At 44.1% G+C, this 17260-nt stretch overlaps 1 protein-coding gene across 20 annotated transcripts in view; it reads left to right on the top strand.

The window, feature by feature from the left end:
- The window catches only part of NHSL1 (NHS like 1), a 180786-nt gene that overhangs the window by 124531 nt on the left and 38995 nt on the right, over positions 1 to 17260 (top strand). For 16 of the 20 annotated variants that reach the window (XM_065057148.1, XM_065057167.1, XM_065057152.1 and 13 more), the window contains one exon: positions 3353 to 3505. In XM_065057148.1, coding sequence (XP_064913220.1) covers positions 3353 to 3505 — 153 coding nt within the window. Of the gene's footprint in view, positions 1 to 403; positions 968 to 3352; positions 3506 to 17260 lie in introns of those variants that run through there. The other 4 variants (XM_065057158.1, XM_065057157.1, XM_065057165.1 and 1 more) reach the window with 3 other exon arrangements.

Below are 17260 nucleotides of genomic sequence, written 5' to 3'. Positions count from 1 at the left end.
GGTTCTCTATTAGCCAGGAATAACTCGATTTTGTTTTCCATGTATCTGGTCTGAGATGACGCTAATGAGAATAAATTAGGAGTGTTGCTGAATGAAATTCGATATGTAAAATTAGTGGGCTGATGTCCCAGGCAATGGCAATGACTACGGGGGGAGCAGCGAATCTGGAAGGGCAGAGCAATGCAGAGCGGAGGCTGCGTCTGGGGTCCTTAATAAAGGGGGAGCAAGAGGGTTAAAAACAAAAAGCGGGGGGGGGGAAGGATGGGAGCGGTGGGAAAGCAGGGCATCCTGATTTGCACGAAAATGCAACTCTCATTTGCAACTGGCAGGAGGCTGCCGGGCAGCGCCGGGGGAGGGGGGTTGCGGGGGCTGCCCCCCGCCCGCCTCCCGCGGGCACCGGGGAGGTGCAAAGGGCGGGGAAGGTGCCGGCAGCGCCCTCCGCTCCGGCACAGCCGCTGGAGCCACGGGAGGAGGGAATCACCTGCACGCTCGGGCTTCCTGGAGCAGCCGAACTTGGGAGAGCGAAGGAAGGGAGGAGAAGAAGAACTGAGTACTTGCACGGGCAGCAAGAAAGACTGATTTTTGGCCCCGTGCGAACGTGAATAACAATTAACTTTTATTTTTCCCCCCTCCACCTCCTATTTTGCTGTTGAAAGTGGCTGTTTTCAGTCCACAAGGTTACATGTGAGGAGGAGAAATTCAGACTAAAGAACTGTAAATGGTTTTGAGCATCAGGAAGACCTAGGCAGATTTAAAGTTGTGATTTCAGGAAAGAAAGGTGGAGGGGAGAAGCCTGGAGAAGAAAAATTTGGTGTGTAGAACGGGCTCACTCTGGAAGACAGTAACCTTTCTGCAGCTCCTCCTTTTTATGGGATTTAAACTTCAGGATCGCAACTCAACACCTTGAAAATGGTGGTTTTCATCAACACAAAGCTTAAATCTCTCATGAAACTTTTCAAGAGAAAGAGTAAGTAGTTGTGCGTGCTCGCTGTTGTTTCGGGAGGCAGCGGGTCCTGCAAGAAAAGTGCAGCTCCCTTTGGCTTTGCATCTGCTCTCCTGACACCTCATTTTAAGTCTATCTCGTTCTCTGTTGGATATTTTCTGATGTGCGGAGGAAGCTTCATGAAGGGTTCCAGGACAGGGGTGTCAAGTGTAACTACTCCCACATTTATATGGTCCCCATTTGTATAGTCCTAAAATTACTTTCGGCCCTTTGAAGGCAACCGCGAGGCTGATGTGGCCCCCGGTGAAAACGAGTTTGACACCCCTGTTCTAGGACCTCTGCGTTGGGATACTGTGGTGTTTTTTAAGTCCTTTGTCTCAGGGGTTTTGAAGGAGCCAAACTTCTCGGTGTGACAAGGCTCAGTGTGCTGGTGTCACCTGCCCTGGGGCAGCGGTGTCCTGCCATGTGCTGGGCCATCCTCCCAGCATCTGTCAGACACCTACCTCTGCTTGTGCAGCTGCTGAGCCATCTCTGGCCATGGGCTGGTAGCTGTAAGGCTTGTTCTGAGCCAAGGTGTGTTTTTAAAGATGCTCTGTTTTCAGCATGGCTTTGAAATTCGTGGCTCTCCATTTGATTCATGAAAATAGACAAATAGCGCTGGAGAGAGTCGTTTTCAAATAGGCACAACACTTCTGTCAGCTGGTTTTGATGGCCATTGTTCTGAACTTTAATTTTGTTATGGCGAGACTGCAGCCGGGTGGTGTGCTGGAGGCTGGTGTTGCCCTCCTCCTCTTCCTCCTCTAGCCTTCCTCCCCTCCCCGCCCACCTGCTCAGCCAGGAGATGATGAGGGATGCTTTTCGGGCAGGTTGTTGAATATACCTATGGCTTTTTCTATAATACCGGGATGATTGATGCTGTAACCAGGTAGGTGGTGGCTTGTCAGTTTGTAGTGATTTATTTTTGACCTCTAGTTAGCAAGGACAGGAAAAGCAGGCGCAGACTGAATGTGTGCCTGCCATGTTGCAGCCAATATGTCTGTGAGAAGGGAGGGGATGCAGGACCAAACCACCTCAGAGATGAAAAAAGACCAGTTGAAAGTCTTCAAAAGCCTTTTTCGAAGTCTGATGCTAATCTAAAAAAAAAACTGAGGAAAGGCAGTTACGGACCCCCATCCACCCCCATCTGCACCCTAAGTCCTTTTAGGACAAAACAGGCACTGAGCATTAGGCTGTAGATATGTTTTGAAGTGAAAGGCATAGCTCAATTTTTTTAACAAGTTCTGATTATTTCCATCCAAAATGATCCCGACAGATGCACGATGGTGTTAGGGAAAGAGTCATTTTTCAGGTGACAGAAGGCTGTTGCCTTCACTTTGCTTACACGCCTCCTCTGCTACCACAGAGGCGTCAGACCGGCTTGACAAAGTGATGCTGTGGGCAGCGAGGAGGGCGAGGGAAGATGCGGGGCTGGCAGCGGGGCCAGCGGGCAGGGCAGGTGCTGGGGAGGCAGCACAGCTGGAGCGGCTTTTTCTGCTTTGGAGAGCTAAAAGCAAGGATGTATGGTATGCTGGCTGAAGGACAAGGGGCGCCTGGGGGATCATAAAATATGACCCCCAGCTGCCCTTTTCCTATTATTATAGGGTGGAGGGATAAGGCCATTCAACTGTAAAAGTTTTTATTGATGACAAACTTTAAACAAAAGGTAATGGCTGTCTCTGGGGAAGCATAAATGATAAACAAATCTTAGCAATATGTGCTTTGGCTGATTCATCACTCGACTGTCTGTAGGGAACTTTGAACTTGAGCAATGTCAGTATTTTATTTTCACGTGTGTATTGGCTGAGAAGAGGTGGCCAAGAGCAATCTCTCTTTGGTTCTGTTGTGCTCTGAGCAGTGTTTGCCTAGGGAGCTGCTGTTGTCTAAATACACTTTCCACTCACAGCAATGGAAAGTAGCTCATTTGTTGGCTCCACTGGAATTTTTGTTCCTGGTTTGAGCAGGCGAGGTTGGAGAAAGTTATTTCCTGATATTTTACCTGTCGTAATCTCTCCTGGCAACTGTCGTATTCCCAGGGTCACCCTTGGGCAGGAGGAGGCTCTCTGACACCACAGGGTGCCTGGCAGGATCAGGGGACTGGGAAACTGATCTCCTTTGTGAAGGCTGGGAGCTAGAAGGGCGAAAAGAGGGTTGCAAGTTTACAGTAAATACAACAGCAAGTATAAATATGAGAAGAGAGAAAGGAGAACAGGAGAACAAATTTAGAGTAGAAATGAGGGGAGAGTTTTTAATTGTCGTAGAAATGGGGTTCTAGAGAGCGCTTTGATGGGGCTACAGTGGCAAGCTGTTGGGTTTCATGATACAGCTATCCACAGTAGCATTTAATTTTCTTATTATTGTCTCTCTCTGCAGCTGTTTCCAACCTAGATGAAGAGAGTAGATGGACTGTGCACTACACTGCTCCGTGGCACCAGCAGGAAAACGTCTTCCTGCCCTCCTCAAGGCCACCTTGTGTGGAGGACCTGCACCGACAAGCCAAGTTGAACCTCAAGTCAGTACTCAGAGGTAAGATGTTGCTGCAGACACTGATGTGTTCTAAGGGACAGTAGTTTTTACCACAATCTTTGCAAATGTAACAGAATTGCAGACTTCAGAAGAGGCTTGTTTGTTTTTCTGCCTGCAGCACATTAGGAACATTGAGTGGGGTTTACCCATTCAAAAGTAGAGATGGGGAAAAATGTTTTCGCTCTCAAGAGACAAGGAGATCTGTTACTTGGTGTAGAGCACTCTAGAATGGAAAAGGGGAAAGCCTGGTGTCTTTTGGCCATTTCCATTTAGTCTTTGGAGTGTTTCCAAAATAGTACCTTCAACTTCAGTAATTCCTGAGTTATTCCATTTATACTTTAGTGTAAGAACCACAACACAGGTGTTTCATTTGGTGATTTGTTGTTTGTATAGTGTCATTTCCAGGGACGTGGCTACTTGTGAGAGGTCGGAAAAGGTGCTGGGGGCAGACAAGGGAAATGTGGAAGTGCTTTCTTGCAGAAGGCTGCAGTGCATTTTGAAGGACCAGTTTTTACCCTTAGTACTTTCACTGGGAGTGCACCCATACAGGCTGGCATGGGACACGTTGTGTCGTGTTAGTGCAGCAGTGAGTACAGCAGCAGGCAGCCAGCGGGGAGTACTGCAGAACATCTGTCCCCAGGCCAGAAGCAAAGTTTAAAATTACAGTTTAATGTGTGTGTTCTGGAAAAGGTTAACCTAGATTTTTCTTTACATTGGCTGTTTAACAAAGGGGGTTACCCTGCAAAGAGCCACTCATTCCAGGTCTCTTTTTGTTCCAGCAGGAAATGCAGGTACTTGATACCTTTCAGCGTTAAACTGATTTAGAAGAACATTGTAATTTTTGTTTAACATGACATTTCTGCTTTTTAAACGTACAGGAAAACTTCATTTCGTACCTCTGAATAGAGAACTGTTTGGCTGCCGTATTTTATTTCTCTTGCCATTTCTCCAGTTAATTGATTTTCACTGTCTCTTACTATGTGCCTTTTGTTATCATTTAATAGGGAGTCTTGACAGCCACTGTTACTTGCTCACGCATGGCTCAGCAGATAGCCTGGGTGTCCTCTATACTTACTATTGGATTAATGCATTTGTTCAGCCCTTTAGCCTTGAAATATTTACTGTTCCCTTGCAGGCACACTTACTGGTTCTTTAGAAAAGAAAAAACATTTACCTGCTTCAGATTAAAAAGAATACTGCTCATGGCTAGCTTTTTGTAAACGTTAACTACTCATTCTTCTATTTTTCTGCTCTCTGTTTGAGACTACTATAAAATAAAATTGCACAGGTCAAAATGCTGCTCTGATTTTCTTGTGTTTTATCAGAAATGTATCTACTTCAGTTCATCTTCTATTTCAATACATTGGTATCTAACATGTTAGTGTGAAACTAAGTAATACATGCTGCTTCCCTCAGCTTACACATCTGAAGTTACTTCAGTCTGCTGGGATTTTTATCTGGAGCTGCTGCCCTTTATAAAATAAAACCTATCCAGTACTACTACAATTTACCAGTTAGCCGTTTGTCTGCATGATGTAGGACTCCTTGGTAGTGAAATGAATTCCAGTTTCATGCTTTCAGGGTAGTAACCGAGAGACAGAAGAACCTGTGATGCCTCCACCAGACCTCAAGTTGCTGACATAGTCAACAAAACTCGGCTCCTTCATTTATTTATCTCTTTATTTTACTTCAAGCTCTTTCCCTGGGCCATGTTTATTCCCTAAGAGCAGTTCTAAAACAGCTCCTTGCTGTGGCTTGTATCTGTCCCAAGTAGCGAACAAGCATTAATTTAACACTGTTTCCAGTAATTTTATTCTTGCCTGTAGGGGCTCTGAGTAGTAAGAGATGCACTGACTGAAGTTTTATTGGTTTTACTTTGCTGTTGCTTCAACCAGCTCTGTGAAATGAGGGAGACGCTGATGCTTCTGATCACATTTGGAGGGTTGAGTTAAAAGTTCTGTAGCCAGAGCTGGGTTTCGTTCAGTGTGAAAGTGCTGTTGAAATTGTGACGTAATTGTGACAACTGATGAACTGCTTTTCCACCTGCTGCTTTAGAAAAGACAGAGTTTTCCAAAGCTCCTTAATGGGTGGGAAGTAAATTTGGTGCTACGTGATTACAGCATAGAAGACCTTGAGGAAAAGCAGTCTCATGAGAAACACCATTGGGCTATCATGGAAGCTTTAGTTCTGCGTTTCTTGGCGCCATGATGAAACTTGCATCTTGGCATCTTTTTGGTGTTTCAAATGCATTGGTGGAGCTGAAGCGTTGGGCAGTGGAGCAGCTGTACGTGACCTGATGTGCTGCCTGGGTGGTGGGGAGCGAACAATGTTGGATGACGAGGCGCACCCTACTCTGTGCAAGCAACAGTGGGATGGATCCCCCTGCTCCCCAGAAAGCGTTGCAGAAACTGGAAGGGAGTAGTACAAAAGCAAAACTGATTTTTCTTTTGGTAAGTCGGAGATGAAGTAGTGCACCTGTGCGGCAGTGGCGAAATACTTAGGTTTGATAATAGGGGAAACTTCCTTGCAGTAAAGATACTGAAGTGCTGAAATAAATTTTTGGGGCAATGAAGTCATTGGAGATTTTTAAGAATAGATGAGAGAAACCACTGCTTGGAAGTTGTTTGTGTATACTTAATTCTACCTTTAGAGGAGGTTGGGAAGGAAGAGAGAACCTCTAATGGTCCCCTCGAACCTGATAATGTGGTCCTGAGGGCTAAACTAGTAGCTACAGTGCAGACCATTGAAACACATGTTTGAAAGTTTTCCAGCCCTGTTCTTGTTCAGGTTATGAGGTCTGGCATTGCTGATACATAGCAACTTGATTGCAGGCTGTTAATTTGTTATTGCATTGATTGCCTCACCACTGAATGGAAAAGTAAGGATAAAACGTAGGTAACAAGTAGTAATTCACATGTAGACCACAACAGTCATTTAAGCCACCTGTATTGAGTGTATAAAATCTTTCAAAGTAATTCCAAGTACTTCCTTTCTGACAAGGTGTTTTCACCCATTTAATACTAACCAGATGAAAAAATGCTGGTTAGCTTTTAAGATAATGCAAAGTCAAACCTATTTTTTCTGGTACAGTTTCCACAGCTCAGCAAATTTTTGACAGCATGGGTCTAGCTAGAAATATCTAGTGAAATAGATAGGAAGCTTGTCTTTTGTCTGGAATAAACTTTTTAAGCACCATTTCAGGAGCAGAAAAGCTATTATTGCTGCTTATTCTTAAATTTATTTAAGAGTAAAACGTTAGGGGTAGATATATTAAAATGTATGATATCTAACCTGTCTTGAGAGAAAACAAGTACTCTACGTGGCCATCTCTGCATGCTCTATGGGCCTTTACGCGAAGCAGGGTTGTGTTTGGAGGAGGAGGAGGAGATTCTTTATTTTTTACGCAATTATTATTTTACTTTGTACATTATATATTGAAATGTCCACTGCTTATTCCACTGTGGAAGTGGATATAGCATGATAGTAGACGTTGCATGGGGAGATTTTTAAATTTTTGTACTTACGAACTAGACTTTTACCCTTTTGTAATCAAGGGAAAATACTATGCTTTTCCTTTACAAAGTTACTTTCAAGTGTAAATGGTGATATCTTGCATTCAAATGTGCTCATAACTGAGTGTTGTGGTTTAACCCCAGCTGACAACTAAGCCCCACACAGCTTTTCGCTTACTCCTGCCCACCACCGTGGGATGGGGGAGTCAGAAGAGTAGAAGTGAGAAAACTAATGGGCTGAGATAAAGGCAGTTTAATAGGTAAAGCAAAAAGCACACATACAAGGAGAGCAAAACAAGGGATTCATTCACAGCTTCCCATGGACACGCAGGTGTTCAGCATCTCCAGGAAAGCCGGGCTCCATCATGTGTAACAGTCTCCTAAGAAGACAAACACCACCACTCTGAATGTCCCCCCCTTCCGTCCTCTTCCCCCAGCTTTTATACTGAGCATGACATCATATGGTGTGGAGTATCCCTCTGTTCAGCTGGGGTCAGCTGTCCCAACTGTGTCTCCTTCCAACCCTTCATGCACTCCCCACCCTCTCATTGGCAGGCCAGTATGAGAAGCTGAACAGTCCTTGTCTGCTTAGCAGCAACTAAAACATCAGCGTGTTGTCATCATTATTCTCATACTAAATCCAAAACACAGCACTGTACCATCTACTAGGAAGAAAATTAACCCTATCCCAGCCAAAACCAGGACACTGAGGTAAAGTTATTTATCCTTCTTTAGGCGGGTGCTTAGGTGCCACCTGCACTTTTAAAAAGCAATATTTTCTAGTAATCTGAATTAGAAAATAAAACACCCGGGAAGTTTGTTATGCACAGTAGAGCTGTTCTCAAAAACTCAAGTGGCTTTATGACTTTTATTAAAATCGGAAGCTGTCATTGACTGAATCAGTGGCTTGAGCACGTTTAACCTGGCTGCATTACTACATTTTAAATTAGAGCTCTCAGTGGCTTAATCTGGTGGCTCGAGCAGAAGAGCAAATTCAGCTGCACTTCAGAGTCAGGGTACCATTGCAACATGACTTAAATGTTTACAAAATGCTGCAGTTCTTTGGTTGTGGTGGTAGATCCCATTATTTTACGTGTTTTGTCTGCACTGGGTAAAACAGACTCTCCCATTCTTTGGGGAAGCAGACAGGACCTTGGGCTGACAGATAGGGTGACACACTGGATGTCAAACATGTTCCATCCAAGGTGCCTGTTTCCTTACCCTCAGGGCCAAGCTGCTCTGACTGGTCTTTCCCAAGAGTCTGCAGTGGCCTCCTCCTTGTGTTTTCATAGTCACCTTAAGAACGGTGTTTGTCAGCACACAGACCATCAGGTGGAAACAATATTGACCCTGGAGGAGTCTTGCATGACCCTGTGCTCCACATCACTGTTTCTTCCCAGGGAGTTGTTGAAATGGGTGAAGAAGGTGGTGGATGGGCAGCAGGCTCTGCATGGTGTCAGGATCCTCAAATCAATCCTGCCCCCTTGCAGTGGGTGCTCTGCTCCAAGGCTGAAGGGCTGCTTGACTTGTTTAGTCTCACGTTGCCAATGGCTCCTGAGTGGCTGGGGCAGCCCTGAGTCTGCTCTGGACAGAAGCAGAGCTGTGAGTTTAATGTTGTTCAGAGTGGCATTGGTTCTTTTTTTTTTTTTTAAGGCAGGCTATTATCTGTGCTGAAGGGGCAAGTGCCACATCCTGCAGGGTTTCCTGCAGCTTTTTCAGTCCATGAAGCCAAGAGTTTGAGTTTGATGTTCAACCAGAGTCCAGAGGGTAGCACCACAAAACAACCCCTGTCCCTGACACTGCGCTGGCAGATCTGTCTTCTTTTTCTGCAGCGTGGTCATGTTTAAAGGGCTTTCGTCTGAAGAAGTCCCTAAAGTACTCTGGTCTTCAGCCAGGAGCACTGATACAACAGCAGTAGCAATGATGTAAATATTTGGATAAGAAAAGTAAATTGAGACTAATCCTCATTTTGCTAACTGTACTGTAATCTAAAAATGACAAGGAATAAGGCATGAGGCATGAAGATGGGCGGGAGGAACAGCACTGTTGTAGTATTGCTTTGCTTAACTGCTTGGAGCATGTCTTAAGCGTGCCTATCTGCCTTCTGGACAGGTTTGCACCATTAGCAGTGTGTTCAGAGGTCTTGGTCCAGTGTCCTAAAAGGAAAACCTAAAGTAATATGGACACCTTCCCCGTGGATAACAAGGTGTCAGATACGTACTGAGGAAGGTGTACCTATTAACAGTGGGAACACTCCATACGCTGACTTTCATCCTGCTTTTCAGACTAGGGCTGCGGAGACTTCCCGCACAACTCTCTGTACTTTGTGTCTCTTTTCCCCCAGGGTTATTGTGTTGATTCAAGCTATGTACATAATATGGGGCTCATTGTTCCAATGTGTGCGATGATTCAGTTGTTATCTCATCTTCAGAAGAGCTGGATTTGGCTGACTGTAGCTTCTGTTTAGCTTTGTTGGCCAAATTCAAGGAATGTATTTAAGCAGCAGTGATTGAAACACTTGATTTGTTTTCCAGAAGACATCTGGTTAGCATTGTCAAATAAAACCGGATTTAAGTAGTTACTCATAAAGCCTCTATTATGTCTTGCTGCAAGACCCTCCAGACAGGTATGTGTTTAGCCTTTGTTTTCTCATTGCATCTGCCAGATCACTGTTCAGATGAGCAATATTAGGGTCAGCCCCACTAGTCAGTAATCCTGCTGAGAAGATTATGGACTTAAAATAATCTTATGTATCATTAAAGAGCTGCAAAATAGGGGGGAACTGCTTCATATTAACAATAGATCTGGTTCAGGTTCAGAGGGATGTCAAGATGTGAGCTCCCTACCAACTGGAAACCTTAATGAAGTAAAAGACCATTAAAGGCTAGGAGTAGACCATATGTTCCGGAAAGGCCTTGGAGCTGTAAAATCAGAAAATACACATCAACTTATTTCTCATTATTGTAGTTTCAATAGTCAAGTTAGTACCAGAGGTTCTGCCCATGTATCCTGCCCATTTTACTCTTCCTGAATTAATTCACAGTGCATCTGTTGATGGTTTTGGACAAGTTCCATATTCCAACTGCCCTTTCTAATAAGGAGTTTTAAAAAGCAAATATTCTAGTGAAACTAAGCAGAATTTGACCGTGAGTCTACACTGCATGTGTTTGAAAGCTGCTTTTGTGCTGAAAAATTGAGATGCTCAGAAGCATTTTGGTTCCCTATTTTTAGGTTTAGTTATACAGTGTAGCGCTGAGTGTAAAAACATACGTGGTGGTTATATGTAAGTTGATTGCACGATACAGGTGATAAGTGAAAGCAGTTCCAGCTGAAAAGGTTAAAAGAAGGTGAAAATTTGTTTCAAAATAATACTAATGGTACTTATTTTTTCTTAAACCAGATGAATGTGTTCTTAATGTTTTATGATACAAGTCAGAATCAGCAGGAAGATTTAGCCAAAAAATTATCGAACTTCACCCCATTTCAGACCTGTGCCTTTAGTAGAGGGAAGAAATATGAACTCTTACTGTCTGCATTGTAGTTGTTTCAGGTGAAGCAATTTCCATCACAAAGAATATCAGACCTTTGGTTGTTTCCCTTTTTGCTTTTCTTCCTCCTTCCTCTCTTCAACTGTGGTGTTATACATGCTTGTTTGTAGCATTTTAGATAGCTTTGAGTTTAACATTAAGTGTCCTAGGAGAAAAATCAATAAGTACACCCTTCATATTTTTATATCAGCTGTGTTCAGTTGTCTAAGAAACAACAAATACCCATAAAAACACTAGAGAAAAAGCAGGGAGAATTCTTTTGATGCCAGCATCAAACATGCAAAAGGAAGCAAAGAAACCGTTAAACTTAAGACATCTTGTCACCACTAAATGTAGTCGTATAGCACTCTTGCAGAAATTTAAATTAATTCAAGACAAACAGTGTTAATTATTTTGAGCACTCCCCAGTGACAGCTTGTTAACAAATATAATTTGTAATGGCTCTTGCATTTTGGTGCCATTAAAAAGGTTTTCTGTATAGCTAAATAATCCAGATTACCTGGGGAATTAAGGGTGGGATTAAATGTTTTTTAAAAGCTTCAAGAAAAGAAAGAAAGGAATGATCAATGTGTTTGCATTGACTTAACCCTGTTAAAGGTATTTTCGCATTTCAGAGTTCCTTTTAGTTTGGATCCTTCTTAAAGACTTCTCTCTGGTTTGGACCCTTAAAAATAAGTCTAACTGCAGTCTTGCTTTACTTCAACGTTGCTTTTTCTTGCCCCATCCTTGTGCAAGCATCTGTACAGCTGAGCCCTGAAGCATCTTGGAGAATCTGACCTGGAAAGGTGGGCTTCCCAGTCCAGCTGGGCATCGAGTTACCACATCAGGACACCCTTCCCAAGGAGACAGAGAGTGCTAATACCTCAAAGCAAACAGACCTGACAGAATAAGTATAGGTTGGGGAATGACCTGTTAGAGAGCAGCGTAGGGGAAAGGGACCTGGGGGTCCTGGTGGACAGCAGGATGACCATGAGCCAGCACTGTGCCCTTGTGGCCAGGAAGGCCAATGGCATCCTGGGGTGTATTAGAAGGGGGTGGTTAGCAGGTCCAGAGGGGTTCTCCTTCCCCTCTACTCTGCCCTGGTGAGACCACACCTGGAATATTGTGTCCAGTTCTTGGCCCCTCAGTTCAAGAAGGACAGGGAACTGCTGGAGAGGGTCCAGCGCAGGGCAACAAAGATGATTAAGGGAGTGGAGCATCTCCCTTATGAGGAAAGGCTGAGGGAGCTGTGTCTCTTTAGCTTGGAGAAGAGGAGACTGAGGGGTGACCTTATTAATGTTTACAAATATATAAAGGGTGAGTGTCATGAGGATGGAGCCAGGCTCTTCTCAGTGACAACCAGTGGTAGGACAAGGGGTAATGGGTTCAAACTGGAACACAAGAGGTTCCACTGAAATTTGAGAATAAACTTCTTCTCAGTGAGGGTGCCAGAGCACTGGAACAGGCTGCCCAGGGAGGTTGTGGAGTCTCCTTCCCTGGAGACATTCAAAACCCACCTGGACACATTCCTGTGTAACCTCATCTAGGTGTTCCTGCTCCAGCACGGGGATTGAACTGGATGATCTTTTGAGGTCCCTTCCAATGTCTAACGTTTTGTGATTCTGTGAAATACTTTGGGTCACTTTCAGTAAGATTTCTTCGAAGTGTCCATTCAACAGACTTCTCCATCACCGAGTGGGACAACCCTCTGTTTAGGGTTACCTTCATCCTGTGGAGCCCAAGACATCTTTGTTTCTGGGAAACTCCATACAGCATCTGTGTGGCTGGGATTGGCTGCTTATTCAAGAGAATAAACACACATAATAGTATTTTAAAAGTCTGATAGACCTTTCTTGTTACTCATCAGATAGGAAGGCCTTGCAGTAAACGATTAGGTTTTGCTGGTGGGTTAAAAACTTGCCATTTCATATAGCACTTGTTTGTGGAAGAAGTGTGTTGGGTACCAGTGTTCACTGTCTCCAGTCTCGTCTTACATATTTCTATATGTATTGATAAAAATAAAGACCTAGAAATAGCAGTATAAAATTGCATTTAGGGGAAAGAGAGGGAAATAATAGGGAGGGTAGCTGGATTGGCAAAGGCTGGTATTCGTCAAAGCATCTATATTGAGCCGTTAAGCAGAAGTTTTTTCAGCTGGGCTGCCATGGTACATCTGTTGCAATTTTTGGCCCATTAAAACCTGAGTCTGAACAAAACAGTGCAGTGGATATATCACAGCTGAAGTTCATGAACTTGCTTTGCAGTCAGCATTGGTTACAGTTCAGTTGTTACACAAGTGCATCATTGCTGTGGCTTTACAACATATTTTAAAGCTTTGATATAGAAGCGTTCCCTGTGATAGTCAAGTTCTGCAGATGATATGGGGATTTATACGTTTAAGGGAAATGGGATTTGATCCAAGCTGCATGAATTTTTGGAGGAATATAGAGTGGTAGAGGCAAGCTGTCTACCTCATATTTAGATCCAGGGACAAAAATAAATGCTGCGTTGGAATTAAATTGAGCTGCTTTTTTTTAGTCATATTTAGCATGAGATATTTGTCGCAAACAAGATTGCCTTTGTACAGCTCTGCTTTTATACAGCTTATTTCATCCACACAAAGAGAGCTGTGCATTCTTATCCCCAGTTTACAAATGAGGGACTCATAAAGAGGCACAGAGCAAAAGGCAGTAGTTGTATTTAGCTTTACTAACCAAAGAGACCTTTGAACTAGGGCATCTGTTTTAGTTATGGTCCTAGGCATAATCATTCTCAACACACTCTTCATCTTGAAAAGTTACCTCCCTGAAGTTGCCCAGTTAACCGTGTAGTCCAGAGTTACGGTGGTCTTAACTACACCTTCCTACAGCACTGCAAGCAGGCGGAGAGGCAGCCGCGCCCTTGGAGAGGTCCCAATTTGGGAGATGTCTTCAGAGCATCTCAGTCCACACCAGTGTGACCAGTCCCACACAAAACCTACCTGTGGCTGTTAACATTTCAGGTGGGAACCTTTTTGCTTAGTGTTTAGAGCACGCTGCTAGGAAGTTGGAGGTTTAGCCTGTGCTCACCCCATCCTTGAAGAATGTAAATTCCTGTATACAAGAAAAATACTTCCTTAACTTGCAGTACTTTATTTTAAGCAACTGTTGGATAAAAAACACATAATCCTGGGAAGAAGAGATGTTGAAATACCTGTTACATTCTGTCTCTCGTGAGAGGGATGCCTGCAGCATTGGACCTGGAGCTGGTTGTTACTCATGGGTCAAGGAGGAGAGTTAAGGCTCCTCAGATTCCCCGTTAGTTGGCTTTACCTGCAGGTGCCTCACTATATACCTGTCTGCTGAAGGCAGAGTGTAGATACCTACTTGGACAATTAATTTAGGAGACACATATGTGAAATTTAGATGGTGTCTTGCCTGTCTGCAGGTGTAAAGTTCTTGACTGGGTCTAACCTGAAGTGATTTGCTTGGATGCAGCAATGCTGGGTGGGGAATCCAGGTCTTGTGACACCCGTGCCTGTCTGTCACCAGCCTACAAGGTCTTAGTTGTCTCAGCTCAACTGGAAAAACAAATTCAAAATATGCATGTAGTAAATTAAAATGATATGCAGTTATTTTTCAGTTTTGAAACAGAAGGTTCTTCTAAAACAAGAAACAGCGATATATATAGCGATTGTTAAAGAGCACTGTGACCTATAAAGTAATAGGTCGTTTTTAAAAGTTTGCTTTCACAAGGCAAGTATATATTGTACTACAGTCTGTCTGGCTTTAGGTGAAATTTGGAAAAACTACTTCTAAGCTAGTGTTTGTAATTGTGACCTAAGGAAGAAAATGGTTTGTGGGTATTTGCAGAAAAAGGCAGTGGCTGTAATCTTTAAAGATTAAAAAAAAAATATTAAAAAATTCTGACCCCAGGGAGTAGTTTTCAAGTGATACAGTGATATGTGTGGTGAATGGATGAATGTGTTTTAATATACTAGTCAGCAGAGTTATTTCTGTGGTTGACAGTTTAGCTGACTGTTGCAGTTAATAGCTTTTCCCTAGTACCAAAAAAAAAGGAAGAAGAAAAATTCCCTCTCTACAAAATACAAGTTACAACATGAAAGGCTCTGCCAAGAAGTCACCCTGACTTTAGTGGAGATAATTTTTCAAGCATGCAGATGCAGCTGTCAGCTTGTTGCTTGTCCCTTCTTGCTGATGAGGAGACAACAGGGGATGGTGCAGAGGGAAGAGAAGTGTGTGCTGGTCTTTCCCCTTTCTCCCTCTGCACCAGGGAGGTTCTGTTTCGGTGACTTTGGGCAGCACATCTGCTCCTCTGGGAAGCTGCTTCTAGTCCGACTGGCTTTTTCTCTTCAGGTTTTAGCAAGTGGTCTCAAGTTTCAAGTGCTGTTCTTAGATACAAGGCAAATTTAGATGTTTCGGGGACATTATCTTTCTGTCTTCTATTGCTTGACCCACCCTGTGGGCTGGCTAGTCATGCCAAGCAAATAGTCTCATCTGTTTAGATGTCTGAATAACCTTGATGCCAAGTTTCTAAGTTTATACTTGTGAATATCATGGTAGTTTAATTCTTCAGCCAGGGTCTTTACTGGTTACTAATAAATACTTAGAAATGCAGAAAAGTGGATTTTTTAAATATTAAACTCTTTAATACATGCTTGTGAGAGAGTGTGTCTGAGGGTGTACGTGTGGATGTGGACAGCTACAGAGCTTAAGGCCTGATCCTGCAGCAGTCACGTGAGCAGTGTTTACTTATACAAGTAATCTCATTAGAGCTAATTTAGTGAGTGACGGCTGCAGGTTCAGGCTGAGGCGTGGAGGGCTGGTCCAGAGCAGTGGCAGAAAGCTGTGGCTCTGAGGTGCTGCTGGGGCCGCACCTTGGGGACACATCCCAGGCTCAGGTAGGATCCAGCCCTGAAAATCACTCAGCACCTGGAGCCTTTCTTCCTCTAGAGAGGTCAGTATGGGGCTCCCTGACCCCAGCAGGTAAAAGAACAGGTTTATGAAGAAGCCCATGAAAAATGACACCTGGTCTTATGCAATTCACTTACCATTAACAAAACAAAACAAAAAGATGGAAAACTTCTGAAAATGACCATTAATCCATCTCCTTCTGACCAGTTCTGCTGGTGGAGTGATGCACTTTCCTTCATATGATCTTTCAATATACTGCAGGTAGGTTTGGTGTTAGGAAGCTCTGCAGGTACCAAAGTTGGTTCGAGGGAAGGAGCCAACGCACCCAGTCCTCTCCCAGCAAACCCAGACAAGGTAAACGTTAATCCTGGTTTTCCGCAGTAATACCATGTCAGACGAATTACTGAGGTATCAGCGCTGTGCCTTCTGTTCAGTCGGGTGATTTGCTGCTCAAATTATCATGTAAGAATATGGTTTCAAGTTGTTGGAAAAGCAGTAAATCATGTGAGACTTGCTGCTGTGTGTTGCCAGCTCAGGGTCAAAAGCAATTACGTGTGAGTTCCTTGTATAAAATGAAGAGGAGATCTAGGCTGAGAGGCCTCGGGGGTATTTTCATACTCTTGGCCTGACTGCCTGTCACAGGGGCTGTAAGAGTTATTCACAGCAGTGCTGAATTTAGTGCTTGTGGCTCAAAACTCTGGTGCAGAATCGCAGCTGGCTGAGTTGAACCCTCGCTCTTGGGGGGGAGCTGCTGATACATGTGTGTTCTGCTCATTTAGTGGGAGGGAAGAAAGCAGAGAAGAGTGATGTCCTCACCTGCTGTCAGTGAGAAACACGTCCCCAACACGCTTCTCTCTGATGACAGGATTTAACTAATCCTGTGGTCATGAAATGCTGAGCAGACATGTGAGTGGTTGGGTATTTGGCACCCACCTGAATGTAATGGTATCTGTCACGGAGGCAACCCACAGGTCAATTTAAGGGACAACAAGGTCCAAAAACAACTTTTATTAGACCGGTGAGGAACAGGGTTTAGCACTCCAACAGTGACTTAAATACAGGTTCGGTTATCAGTTGAGGAAGATTATTTGAGGGGCAGCCATTGATATAACCAACAGGCGGTCCACAATGTGCATGCACGTGGCTTCACCCAAAACAATGCCGGAGCAGTCCCCAAGTCCCGGAGGAGTACACACTTGCCTAAACACGGTGCGGGATTATGTTTAAAGAGATACATGTACTCGTAGTGAGTACGGAAAGTGTGCACTCGCGATTCCGCGAGAGTAAATTTCTAATACACTCGCAGTCCTGCGAGAGTTATTTTACACGTGCAAATGTGCACGGAATCCTACACGTGCTTATGTGGAAGCACGGGAGGAAAATACACTCGCGATTGTGCGAGGGGCTCTCGGCGGCCACTCGCGATTGTGTGAGGAAATAAAGTACTTGTGCAAATGTGCACGGGAGGAAAATACACCCGCGATTCTGCGAGGATTAATTTTACACGTGCTCATATGGAGCACGGAAAGTTATACGTGCATATGTGCACGAAAAGTATAAATATACTCACAATCCTGCGAGAAGTTTTACTTACACCCGTGGCGGCGAGGCAAGCGGAGTCCCCATCCCAGGGAGGGGGGGCTCTCCTGGCGGCAGTGGCTAAGCTCGTACTCCGAGAGACCCCCACACAAAATGGGGCCGGGGCTCGACGAGAGTCCCGTTTTTATCTGATCAGATCTGACTGTAGGCACTCTAGAAGCTTCTCTGCACCCCCCACACTGAGTGTGGGTGCCCCTGAAGCCT

This window comes from Columba livia, chromosome 3 (assembly GCF_036013475.1).
Source record: "Columba livia isolate bColLiv1 breed racing homer chromosome 3, bColLiv1.pat.W.v2, whole genome shotgun sequence".
Lineage (NCBI taxonomy): Eukaryota > Metazoa > Chordata > Aves > Columbiformes > Columbidae > Columba > Columba livia.
This window is presented reverse-complemented; position numbering and strand designations above follow the sequence as displayed.